This window comes from Mesoplodon mirus (genome assembly GCF_964341445.2).
Source record: "Mesoplodon mirus genome assembly, contig: HAP1_SCAFFOLD_751, whole genome shotgun sequence".
NCBI classification, from domain to species: domain Eukaryota; kingdom Metazoa; phylum Chordata; class Mammalia; order Artiodactyla; family Ziphiidae; genus Mesoplodon; species Mesoplodon mirus.
Window position 1 is genome coordinate 206,639 of NW_028295282.1, and position 14,087 is coordinate 220,725.

Below are 14,087 nucleotides of genomic sequence, written 5' to 3' on the forward strand. Positions count from 1 at the left end.
TTGCTGGTCGTTGACCGAAGCTGGGTGCTGGTGTTGAGATGGAGATCTCTGGAAGATTTTTGCCGTTTGATATTATGTGGAGCTGGGAGGTCTCTTGTGGACCAGTGTCCTGAAGTTGGCTCTCCCACCTCAGAGGCACAGCATTGACTCCGGGCTCCTCAATTTGGGATGATGTGTTGTCTATTCATGTATTCCACAGATGCAGGGTACATCAAGTTGATTGTGGAGCTTTAATCCGCTGCTTCTGAGGCTGCTGGGAGAGGTTTCCCTTTCTCTTCTTTGTTCTCACAGCTCCTGGGTCTCAGCTTTGGATTTGGCCCCGCCTCTGCGTGTAGGTCGCTGGAGGGCGTCTGTTCTTCGCTCAGGCAGGACAGGGTTAAAGGAGCAGCCTCTTCGGGGACTCTGGCTCACTCAGGCCGGGCGGGAGGGAGGGGCACAGAGTGCGGGGCGAGCCTGCAGCGGCAAAGGTCGGCGTGACGTTGCACCAGCCCGAGGCGCACCGTGCGTTCTCCCAGTGAAGCCGCCCCTGGATCCCGGGACCCCGGCAGTGGCGGGCTGCACAGGCTCCCGGAAGGGCGGTGTGGGCAGTGACCTGCGCTCGCACACAGGCTTCTTGGCGGCGGCAGCAGCAGCCCCAGCGTCCCACGCCCGTCTCTGGGCTCCGCGCTTTCAGTCGCTTGCTTGTATTTTTGACTTCCTCATTTCCAGGACTCTCATAGCTAAATGAGTTAATTGATGTTTGTAGAAGTGCTTAGTACAGTTATCAGTAGATGTGATTCTTGTAACTGACTATAAAAATATTAGAAACGTAGAATATTTATGGAATATTCTCAGGACTATATAAATATTAGAAACATAGAATATTTATGGAATATTCTCAGGAAAAAAAATTTTAGGAAATTTAATCTGTCAAAATATATACAGAGCTAAGGCTTTTAGTATGGGGTAGCTGTATAGGTTAGATAGCAGACGTAGTTTTTTTTTAAGCTAGCAGGTGGTATTTTATTTTATTTTTTATTGAAGTATAGTTGATTTACAATACTGTGTTATTTTCAGGTATACAGCACAGTGATTCAGTTATCTATCTATCTATCTATCTATATATATATATATATATACCTTTATAGATTCTTTTTCCAAATATTGAGTGTAGTTCCCTGTGCTACACAGTAGGTCATTGTGGATTACCTGTTTTTTATATAGTAGTGTGTATATATTAATCCCAACCTCCTAATGAATCCCTCCCCCTCTTTCCCCTTCAGTAACCATAAGTTTGTTTTCTACGTCTGTGAGTTTCTTTCTGTTTTGTAAATAAGTTTATTTGTATCATTTTTTTAGATTCCATGTATAAGCTATATCATATGATATTTGTCTTTCTGTCTGGCTTACTTCGCTCAGAATGATAGTCTCTAGGTCCATCCATGTTGCTGCAAATGGCATTATTTCATTCTGTTTTTATGGCAGAGTAGTATTCCACTGTATAAATATATCACATCAGATGCAATTTTTAAGTATAGTCAGATTTATTAATCTTTTATTTTAAGCCTTCTGTGTTTGTTATAATTTAGAGAAAGGCCTTTCCAATTCTGAGCTTAAAAATTCTCCTGTGGTTTGTTTTTTACTTTCATGGATTCATTGTCTTCAATTAAATTTTTGAACTTTTGAAGATTTCTGCTTGTAAGAAGTCTGAGGTTTGTATCCAACCTTATTTTTTCCAGTTGGATATCCACTTATTGCAGGCTTTTCATTGTATCAACATATAGGTTAGTCTTTCAGAGGAAATCATGAAATGTCAATTTATTGAGTACTAGCTAAAAATCTCCTTTATTTCACTTAGGTGTCTGATAGCCCTGAAAAAGAAAAAGATCTGTTACATAAAAACCACATGTTGCAGGATGAAGTTGCCATGCTAAGACTGGAAATCGACACAATAAAATGTCAGAAGCAGGAAAAGGAAAAATATTTTGAGGACATTGAAATTGTAAAAGAAAAGAATGATGATCTTCAAAAGACAATAAAACTGAATGAGGAAACATTAACAAAGACAATACTCCAATGTACTGGACAGCTTAATGTTCTGACAGCTGAGAATACAATGCTAAACTCTAAGCTGGAGAATGAAAAACAAAGCAAAGACAGACAGGAAGCAGAAGTGGAATCCGACCGTTCTAGACTGGCTGCTACCATACATGATCACCATCAAAGTCAGACATCAAAAAGAGACCTGGAACTTGCCTTCCAGAGACCAAGAGATGAGTGGTTACGCTTGCAGGACAAAATGAATTTTGATGTGTCTAACCTGAACGATAACAATGAGATGCTTTCCCAGCAACTTTCTCAAGCTGAAAGTAAATTCAGTAGCCTAAAAACCAAGCTCCATCACACGAGGGATGCTCTCAGAGAAAAGACTTTGGTGTTAGAACGTGTACAGAGAGACCTAAGCCAAGCACAGTGTCAAAAGAAGGAACTTGAACACATGTATCAAAGCAAACAAGGCAAAGTGAATAAATACATTGGAAAGCAGGAATCCTTAGAAGAGAGATTATCTCAACTCCAGAGTGAAAACATATTGCTCAGACAGCAACTGGATGATGCGCAAAACAAAGCCGACAGTAGAGAGAAGACAGTAATTAACATCCAAGACCAGTTTCAGGAGATTGTGAAAAAACTTCAAGCTGAAAGTGAAAAACAAGGTCTGATGCTGGAGGAAAGGAACAAGGAGTTAATCAATGAATGTAATCATTTAAAAGAGAGAATGTATCAGTATGAAAATGAGAAAACAGAAAGAGAAGTAAGTATCCAAGAAGAGAAATAATTCTCAGACTTCCTGAAAGAAAATTCAAAGTGATTTTGATTATGGCTAAATGTTGAATCTAGTTGAATAGAAATAATATATAGACTGTAAATCAGCCTAAAAGCATACCTTGTATCCAGCAAATAAAGAATTAGTCCTGAGAGGTGCTTTACTTTGAGTAGAGACATTGTGTCACATATGAAATTTTAAGAGATTAAGTTATAAATTGTTAATGGGTATAGACAGGTATTAGTAATTTACTCTTCTACTGCTAAGCTAATAATTTTAATCTTTATGTCACCACATTTTAGTATCATGATGAAGCAGATAAATGAAACGCTCAGATCTAAAATGAATTATTTTGAAATTAAGGTTCAGTTGTGTGTATTACCTTGACAGTCAATTCCAGATTTCCCAAATGAACTGATGTGTTGATGCCATATCTCATAGTACTTTTCCTTCAGTAGCTTGTCATAACTTTTTAGTTGATATAATTTTATTTTTATTCATGTCAATTTGAATTAATTTGAGAAATAGCTCAGCCTCAAACCATGTATTCTTATGACCTCTCAACTCTTTAAAGGCATCTACTTTTCATTAACTCATAATTTGGGATTAAAGTAGTGAGCTTTAGCAAAACTATACTTGATTTAATCTTCCCACTTCTATTTATAATTTACTGGGGACATTTTTACAAATAATTTGCTCATAATTCTCATTTCAAGGCTCAGTTACTATCATCTGGATATAAATCTGTCCAATACAAAGAGAATTGTAGCTCTCTGTGACTTATTAATTTGGCATTGGACTCCCATTTTCAGACTAGTGAGGGGTGGCAGATTCATGAGTAGCAGGAATAGGGTGGGGGACAGGGTCACAGGGGCTGCTATCAGGAGGCAGAGGGAGGCCCTGAAGGTCTCATTTTAATTCTAGGAATTAAAATGGGAATGACCTCATTTTAATTCTGAGATAGGAATCTATTGAGCACTGGATTGAATATGTGAGGATCTCTGAAGTTAATGGAAGCCTCCAGTAGAGAAGAGGGAAGATGTTCCCACCACTCGTCCCACCTACACACCCATTTCTTTCTGAGACTTGAGGAGGTCCTCAAGCTCAGCAAATTGATCGGGAAGGGCGGGGAGTGGATAGTGGGACTGAATCCATTGTCTAAGTAACTTAATAGCGATAAGGCCGGAGGGTAACACCTTCTGTGTCTTAAACCAAATTCAGTGAGCAGGAAGGTGCACATACAAGAAGAAGGAGACAAATTGATGTCTCTGGTGATAGTTTTCAAAGTACATAGGTTGGAGTTATCTATTATTAACATAACTTAATAATAAGGTAATTTATAAAATCAGTGACAGAGTATCTTATTAGGCACTTGTGAGACAACTTCAACAAGAACTGGCTGATACCCTAATAAAGCAATCTATGTCAGAGGCTTCACTGGAGGCCACGTCACGTTATCGTACTAATTTAGAAGATGAGGCACAGGATTTAAAGAAAAAATTACATCAAGTCACAAGTCACGTTTTTATGAAATTTAACGTGTCAATACTTAATGTATAGGATAAAGTGCTTTAGGACACTAATTTTCATGGATGGCTTTCTTTTGTATTTTCGTTACAAGTAAATTTATTATAATTTTGTTATCTTTATAATGCACTTGTTTCTTAAACTCTGACTTTCATCCTGCCGTTTGCATTATATATTTTTTCTTACAATATTTACCCTTAGGAAAGTTGAGAATTGTGCGTGATTCCTCACAGAAGTTGAGAGACTTTTTTTTTCTATTAAACAGTATTTTTTAGTGATATCTCTACTACCATGATGAAGCAAGCCAGATAAAATCAGAGGATAATGTTTAATGGAATGTTCCATAAAATTGTCATTTTTCATCTTCACTTTTGTGAATGGATATAGTATCTGTGTATATTTATTTCATGGATTTCAGAATAACTTGTGCAGAAAGGTCATTATACAAACCAGTTGAAGTTAGGCATTGCCTTCATTTTCTTTTCATTTTAGATATATTGTACAAGCGTAGAGATACTCAGATTGTGTATAGTATGTACACCCAAAATAGAAAATTAAGAAAATTATCTAGATCCTGCCATTGTATTTTTAAAAAAACTATTGAGATAATTCACATATCACATAATTCACCCATTTAAAATGTGTAGTTCAATCTCTCCGTGTATATTCAGAGAGTCGTGCACTTGGCATCAATTATAGAGCATCTCCATCACCCCCAAAGGAAAACCCTGCATCCCTTAGCCATCACCCATGGCCCCCATCTCCCTCAGCCCCAGCAACCACCAGTCTAATCTCTGCCTCTGTAGATGTGCCTATTCTGGGTATTTCATATAAATGGAATGACACAGTATGTGGTCCTTTGTGATTAGCTTTTCTCATTTGACGTAACATTTTCGAGGTTCATCCATGTTATAGCGCATATCAGTACTTCCATTTCTGTTTATTGTCGAACAGCACGTTATGTGGCTAAGCCGTTCATCCATTCATCAGTTGATGGGCCTTTGGGTTATTTCCACCTTTGGGCTGTTAATAATGCTGCTGTGAACAGTCATTTACAAGTTACTGTGTGGACATAATTTTTATCTCCCTGCTGTTGGGTTTTATCCTCTGAGTTAATTGGCTGATTTCACCTTTTCTTGGCCTTTACTCATGCTGTCCTTTCTGTCTTTACAGTTTCTTTTCCTCCTGCCTAATCCTCCATTTATTCAGACCTGGCCCCGAGTCTTCTCCATGAAGCTCTCTCTCTGACTGTCCTAGCTCTCATTGACCCTGTCATCTAGTCTGTGAAGAACACTTTAGCCCTTAATTTTACACTGTTTTAATGTTTTTTCATGAGAGAGAATCTCATCTAAGTATAAATTTGTCTAACAGGGAATATTTATTGATATGCACGGCACCTGTCTTGCATAAATTGAAAATGTTTTAGCTTAACAGTTGCTAGGATACAATTAAGTACTTTATACCATACCAATAACTTTTTCTTGGAGATATTGATATAATCTTTTATTAAAATGTATTTTAAGCAATTAAATATACAATTAAAAGCTCTTAATCTAATAGAGCAGAATTGTTCAATTAAATGCTCTTTTTTTTTTCCCCTCACTCTGGAAAAAAAAAATCTAAATTTGCCTTCCTTCATTATGCAGCCAGAACTGGGGATTTTCACATTGATAGCATTTCACCAACTGTAAAGCTCTGTGGATAGCTTCTCCAATATCCATACCACATAACCTTAATTTTCTCATCCGAGTTTTTTCTAGACATAACCAGTTGCTGGGAGTGAATTGATTCAGAACTTTGATTTAGCAGTAGGGTGATATTTCCATGCCAGTGACTTAACCCTTCCTCTGATGGTCATGTAAGTTATGTACCACTCAATCCAGGAGGTGCTATTTGCATATTAATCCATGATCACTGCCCACTGAGTAGTACAGAGAGGAAGTAAGTTATAAATTATTATAAGTGGAGAAAAGGACTAGTGGAATCAGTGAAAGTTTTTGAAGTACTGGGCACATACATTCTGGTCCTCATGCTCCCTGTTTACTGCCAATTTCAATGGGATGGAGAATGATTTCAGTGTGACTTGTACAGGAGACCACTTCTGTTGGCATGCCATCTGCCTAAAATATCAAATTGTTTAGAACATAAAATACAGCAATAGTAATAATTCTGATTGTAAACACTTAGCATTTACTATGTGCCACGTACTTTTCTAAATACGTTATGTACACCCCCCCCAATTTAATCTTCCCGACATCCCAGTGAGGTCAGTGCTATTATTATCTTCATTTTACGGCTGGAGAAACTGAGACACAGAAAATTTAAGTAATTTGCTCAAGGACATACAGCAAATAAGTGGTGGAATTGGGACTCAGACCCACGCATTCTGGCTCCTGTGTAGATACTACCTCTCACACTAGTCCCTGAAGCATCTGGTTGTCACCAACAGTAGTGTGTAGTGTGAATGTTCATAATCACTGAAAGAGCTGTGGTCATTCACATATGTGGATATTTAAAATTATAGTTGGTATAGAGCGTGGAGTAAAAAATATAAATGTCTTTCCCCATTTGGCCAATTTATAAATTTGTGTATTTATTTGATAAAATATAATTTAAAGCATGAATGATGTTGTGGTTTAGTACGAGAAGTCAGTAACTTGTAAAGGGCCAGATAGTAAATATTTTAGGCTTTGTGGTTCAGAAGGTGTCTGTTATAGCAACTCAACTCTGCTGTTGCAGCAGGAAAGTAGCCATAAACAATATGCAGATGAAAGACATAAAACAGATGATGGCGGATTTGCTAGATTATCAGTAATTTAAAAAAAATTTTCTCCTTTTAGTTGCAAGAAGCACAGGATCGATGTACAGAGGCCATGAGATGTGCTGAGAAGACGCAGGATCACATCCAAAAGTACAATTTAAAGCAGCACAGAAAATAAGTATAAGTATAGAGCAGATAAGCAGTATAGTATGAGAATTATATCAGTTATGACAATAAATACATCATTGTAAAGCTGGGTAAACATTTCAGCTTTGAGCTATTTTGAAATGCATAATTTTTCTCCATTATTTCTAAATTTTTCACATTATCCACAGAACACAACTAGAAAACGGCACAATTGCCAAATCATCTACTTTTCAAAATTCTAAGAATGTATGTAATTGAACCTGCAGGTGTTTGTTCAGAAACTGTGTGGTATTTTAAAATCTATGTGTGAGAGTAATTATTTTAAAATATGCATTTTAGGCTTGAAATTGAAAAGGCCAAGTTAAAAGCTACAGTCAAAAAGCAAGCGGACAAAATTGAAGAGCTTCAGAAAAACCTGTTAAGTACAAGTTCAGTAAGTCAATCTCTTAATTTCTGTCATGCTGAAAAGGAATTTTAATTTTTTTACTAGTAATATATAAGAATATTTTGGACACTATGAAAAGTCTCATTGATAAAAGAGTTTATTTTTATATTGATACTACTTGCTACTGGTAGCATAATTCCTCTTTATAGAGGAAGTTGACTGAAATAATAAAATTGATTTTTATAGTAAGCCTTTAATTAAAAAGATGGTGACAGTCCAAAAGCAATATTTTATATATACCACATTTTGTTTATTCATTCATCTGTCAATGAACACTGTGATTTTTCCACCTTCTGGCTATTGTTAACAATGCTGCTATGAACAGTGGTACACAAATATCTGTTTGAGTCCAGAAATTTGAGTAATGATTTGATCTAGAATTCTGAACTTCCCTTGTAATCTAAACCCTCCAGTGCTATTTTGAGAATGAATTACTTTTAATGTTGTAGTTCATTTTCTTTATCAAGAAGGAATACTAGGTCACTATGCAAGCATTTTTCTGAAAGGAATGTATTTTTTCCTTTCTTGGATTTTATTTTACTTTATTTTTTAAAGATTTTTTTGATGTGGACCATTCTTCAAGTCTTAATTGAATTTGATACAATACTGCTTCTGTTTTACGTTTTGGTTTTTTGGCCAGGAGGCATGTGGGATCTTAACTCCCTGACCAGGGATCAAACTTCCTGCATTGGAAGGCAAAGTCTTAACCACTGGACCTCCAGGGAAGTCCCCCTTTTTTCTTTAAAAAAAGAAAAGAGATGCCAGTGAAAAAGCAGAAATGGCTGCTCAATCAGGGCCTTACATAGTAACAGGTGCTCCTAGCATGGCAAGTTCAGGAACAATTTTTCTCCCAGACACTTGAGTTAATCAGCCTTTCAAAGGTGTAACAGCCAGTCTCAGAAAAGACTGATGTGTAATCCAGGATTCCAATTTATCAATGTATAGTGAAAGCTATGTAACTATTTACCAAGCAGAAAGGTTGGTAAAATCTCCTGCCGTTTATACTCTCCTTTGTAGGGGAAGCTACCTATGATTTAAAAATCAGAAGATTCTATTGTGAACCCTAAGTTGGAGGGATGAGGTAGATGCACCTATCAACTCATTTCTTTCCATCACAATAGTTAGATTCATGCAGTGTCAATTTACAGATATACCTGTCAGGGGGACTAGAACATTCTATTGACTGGCCCTTCTTGTGTTCAAAGAAACATTGAAAATTATTTTTTCTAGACTTGATATGCATTAGTCACATTGTATTAGCATACTTTTCATACGAGTGACAACACAATATGTTGACAAAGGGAGTCTCATGTGAATGAGAGTGCCAGATGTCCCCTTACATTGTCAAACACATCTATTCGGGTATCAGAAATTGAAAATTTTGTAAGGATACCCCACACTGATTAAGCGTATTAAAAAAAATAATGAGGGATTTTCTGTAGATTCCTATAGAAATGAGTTAGGATTATGACAGAATTATTGGCCACTTTCAGGTCTACACAAATCAAAAATTTAATGAGAGAGCTTTTCACCAACTCAGTCAGTAGCCCTGGCTTCTCCTAAAGTTCTCATCTCAGGAATCCCCAGGCCAGAGCCAACCTGAGTTAAGATATATGGTGAGCACAGTGTTGAGATGAAGAATCTGGGCTGGGAAGAAGAGAGAGCTCTAGCTGACTCAAGACTCCAAACAATATAGTTGAGTATTCACCTGAAAGGAGTGTCAGAAGACTTCCATAAGGTCAGGTCTCTATGGAGTAGGAAATCATTCAAAAGAAAACAAGGGCAGGGACTTCCCTGGTGCAGTGGTTAGGAATCCACCTGCCAATGCATTGGACATAGGTTTGATCCCTGGTCCAGGAAGATCCCACATGCCGGGGAGCCACTAAGCCCGTGCACCACAACTACTGAGCCTGCACTCTAGAGCCTGCGAGCCACAACTACTGAGCCCATGTGCTGCAACTACTACAGCCCACGTTCCTAGAGCCTGTGCTCTGCAACAAGAGAAGCCACTGCAGTGAGAAGCCCACGCACCACAGTGAAGAGAAGCCCCCACTCACCTCAACTAGAAAAAGCCCACACGCAGCAACGCAGATCCAATGCAGCCAAAAAAAAAAAAAAAAGAAAACAAGGGCAAATAATTGATAATCTGATCCTTGTGAAAAACTTTCACATTGTAAAAGAAAATAAAGACAAAGTATGCTGGTCAACATCCTAAGGGTGAGGGTGCCCCCCAAGATTAGAAAATAACACTACACTCAAAGTAACACCAATAAGAATAAACGTAAAGTGTCCAAGAATAGCTCTGTACAAGGATAATCCACACTGAGTAATGGCTCATGAGTGTGGCTGAGGATGTTGTCTATGAGGAGCAAGAAGGGGGAGAGAAAAGTACAGGTGATCTCAGCAAAGGGGTCAAGGCTGGAAAGGCAGGTTAGGGAATCTGGTACGAAGCCTTGAGATGTAAGGAGCCCTGAGAGAATTTAGAAAGAGGATTAGAAAGGGTCAAGGACTGAACATCAAGGGTTACTGTCATTCAGACTGAGGTGGGCTCAGAGGAGCAGAGGCAGAGTGTGGTCATGTTCACGGTTGCTGCTGAGAAGTGAAGCAGGGTAAGGACTGAAGAAGAAACGGTTCTTGATGACCCTCAAAACTTTTAGTGGAGTTACAAGATTGAAGGTCAATTTAGTGTAAAAGAAGAGAATAAGTGATGAAAGATGAATTATGGATGAGACCATGCGTTAAAGAATGTAAGAGTCCCGGGCTTCCCTAGTAGCGCAGTGGTTAAGAATCCACCTGCCAATGCAGGGGACACGGGTTCGAGCCTTGGTCCGGGAAGATCCCACATGCCGCAGAGCAACTAAGCCTGTGCGCCACAACTACTGAGCCTGCGCTCTAGAGCCCGCAAGCCACAACTACTGAGCCCATGTGCCTAGAGCTCATGCTCTGCAACAAGAGAAGTCACTGCAATGAGAAGCCCACGCACCACAACGAAGAGTAGCCCCTGCTCACCACAAGTAGAGAAAGCCCGCACGCAGCAACAAAGACCCAACACAGCCAAAAATAAATAAATAAATTTAATTAATTAATTTAAAAAAAGAATGTAAGAGTCCAGTAGTGGGAGTGAGGGAGAAAAAGGATGAGAGAAAAAGCTACAAGAATCAAGAAGAAGTTACTTTTTTTTTTTAATGCAGTACGCGGGCCTCTCACTGTTGCGGCCTCTCCCGTTGCAGAGCACAGGCTCCGGTCGCGCAGGCTCAGCGGCCATGGCTCCCGGGCCCGGCCACTCCAAGGCATGTGGGATCTTCCCGTACCGGGGCACGAACCCGTGTCCCTTGCATCAGCAGGCAGACTCTCAAACACTGCGCCACCAGAGAAGCCCGAAGTTACATTTTTATTTAGTGTACAGAAGACTTAAACTTTATTTAAAGAGAAGAATGGTTAATAGAAATGGAGAAATTGTAACCTATGGAAGAATGCTTACAGAGAATGAAAGGCTTTATCTTGTGTGGGAATTTTTCAAAGATTATATTAGTAAGATGTGATTTAACAAAACCTGGAATATCTTAAACCGTTGATGAAAATGTTTCTAGGGCATCTTTAGAAACTAAAACGTAAATATAACCAGTCTTTAAAAAAATTTCATTAACGTGTAAAAACCTCTGGGTTATTTATTTACTTATTTATTTATTATTATTATTATTATTTGGTTGCTCCAAGTCTTGGTTGCAGCAGGCGGGCTCCCCAGTTGCAGCAGGTGTGCTCCTTAGTTGTGGCATGCAAGCTCTTAGTTGCGGCCTGCATGTGGGATCTAGTTCTCTGACTAAGGATTGAACCCAGGCCCCCTGCATTGGGAGCACGGAGTCTTATCCACCATGCCACCAGGGAAGTCCCAAAACGTCTGTTTTTAACAAATAAATTTTGGCAATTTAAATTCTAGAAAAATGATGAAATGATGAAAATGAAAAATCAATATAAGCTGTTTCAAGAAAAGTCATTATTTTTGAAATCTGTCCTTATTGGCATCAGGTTTATAAACTGTGTTTCACTATAAACGTATATTACTCATGAATTCATGAGAAGTAATATTTTTAAGAAAGAAGAGTAAGTCTCTAGGTTTTAAAAAATAATTAATTTTTTTTGAGGATGAAAAGGAGAAATTCAAGAAATATATTGAGTTAAAACAGTCTCTGGAATATAGTTTGGATCGAGTAATGAAGAAAAATACTGAATTAGAAAAAGAGATTACTGGGTAAGATTTTAATATTTCTGATAATTTCAACAATTAATTGATTTAACTATAATTTTGTTTTATTAAAACCTTAGATACAAATTCATTTTATATGTGTATATTCATACTTAAACAAATCATCCATCCTATTTAAAAGTTTACTTTAGAAACTCACAGCACAATCTGAAACTGTTTTGAGTGCCCCAGTATTACAGTTCCTCTTTAATGATTTCTAAAACAATAACAATAGTGTGCCTTGCATATAGTAATGTCACTCTGCTCTTCATCATCTACCTTGAATTTTTATGTCTGCAAGATATCTTTGCTCTTTTTGGGTAATCCTGCCCTCTTTTAGTTGTGTTCTTCCCCTTCAGCGTTCAAGTATTTTAATATCTAAAAACCTATTTGTGTCACTGTTTAACAACATCAAAAACTATCTTGATCTTGCTTATGTTTTCTTTCTGCTCTAAAAGTTTAGTTCTTTTTTTTTTTTTCTTTTTTTTTTTTTTTTTCTTTTTGCGGTATGCGGGCCTCTCACTGTTGTGGCCTCTCCCGTTGCGGAGCACAGGCTCCGGATGCGCAGGCCCAGCGGCCATGGCTCACGGGCCCAGCCGCTCCGCGGCATATGGGATCCTCCCAGACCGGGGCACGAACCCGTATCCCCTGCATCGGCAGGCGGACTCTCAACCACTGCGCCACCAGGGAGGCCCTAGTTCTAAAATATACATACAAAAACATATGTATGACTTAAAGAATGATAAAATTAATGTTCATGTTTTGACCACTCAGATTATAAAAAAAAAAAAAAATAGAGTGTTTCCCAATGTCTGTGATGCCTCCACATGGCTTCCTTTCTGGTTATTTGCTGAGCACAGTTTGCCCTCAGCATCCACAGATTCAACCAACCTCAGATTGAAGGTATTCAGGGGGAAAAAAATTCCAGAAAGTTCCCAAAAGCAAAACTTGGATTGGCCTCAGGTGGCAACTATTTCCATAGAATTTATTTACATTGTATTTATAACTATTTACATAGCACTTACCTTGTATTAGGTATTATAAGTGATCTAGAGATAATTTAAAGTATACAGGAGTATGTGCTTAGGAGGACTTGAGCATCGGTGGATTTTGGTATTGTACTTATGGTTCTTCCCTGATTCTCATAAGTATTTTTCTCTCATTTAATTTTCTCTACATTGCTTGGCATTTTGTTAACATTGTGCTGGGCAAGATTTCTAGATCTCTTAAAACAGCTTGAAGGGACTGGTACACATTCTCTCTCTGCTGATTTCCTTTTTTATGAAGCTCAGCCTGGTTTTCTTCTCCATCAGCTCAGACTCCAAAGATTGTTCTTTCTTGTTTCTTTTTCTATTTTGAGTGAGTGATTGTCGATGATTTTTTGTGTGTTATTTCTTTGCTTCTTGTAGAGGCTGTGGTCAGTAGGTACCAAAATGTCTTTTTGTGTCTTTTCAAAACATTCATATATGATATGCTCTTCTTCTTCAGCTTGGATACTGATGTCTGGTTTATAACTAGTATTTAATAATAAGTTAGTATTTCATATTAACATACTAAAAATGGATACTAATAACAGCTTCCTTATAAGAACCGTATAATATATGTATACACATACTATATTAACTCTTTACTTAGCATGTGTCGTAAAATTTTTCTTCATATTATTTACCTAAGATTATAAGTTAGTTATTATGCTTTCAACCCATATTAGATTAGAACAGATGAGAAAGGATTATAATTTATAGTTTATTTTATATGATAGAACATATATCTGTTTAAATAGTTATTAATTATCTACTCTTAAAGAACTTGACTTATTCATTCTATGCATTTCTACAGACTTAAGAAACTCTTAAAAATGCCAAGAAGGAAGTTAAATGAATACGAAAATGGAGAGCTTAGTTTCCATGGAGATTTAAAAACCAGTCAAAGTGAAATGGATATGCTAAAACATAAGGTAAATTTTAATCAGTTTGGGGACCGAAAAGCCACTTAATTGGGGGAAATATAAATCACTCCATGCTTTGAGCAGTGAAACATAGATTTGTCTCTTAATTTTTTAGACTTGATACCAGTAAAAAAGACAGCTTTTTCCTATATAATTTTTCCATAAAAAGGGCACACTGTTGACTGTTAGTGTCTTGAACCATGGCTAGTGATC

General features: G+C 37.6%; 1 protein-coding gene across 1 annotated transcript in view; it reads left to right on the forward strand.

The window, feature by feature from the left end:
• The window catches only part of LOC309797575 (ankyrin repeat domain-containing protein 26-like), a 102,641-nt gene that overhangs the window by 63,685 nt on the left and 24,869 nt on the right, over positions 1 to 14,087 (forward strand). Inside the window, exons 17-22 of the mRNA XM_082646071.1 lie at positions 1,838 to 2,791; positions 4,172 to 4,324; positions 7,171 to 7,241; positions 7,578 to 7,671; positions 11,826 to 11,932; positions 13,766 to 13,883. Coding sequence (XP_082502197.1) covers positions 1,838 to 2,791; positions 4,172 to 4,324; positions 7,171 to 7,241; positions 7,578 to 7,671; positions 11,826 to 11,932; positions 13,766 to 13,883 — 1,497 coding nt within the window. The remainder of the gene's footprint in view (positions 1 to 1,837; positions 2,792 to 4,171; positions 4,325 to 7,170; positions 7,242 to 7,577; positions 7,672 to 11,825; positions 11,933 to 13,765; positions 13,884 to 14,087) is intronic.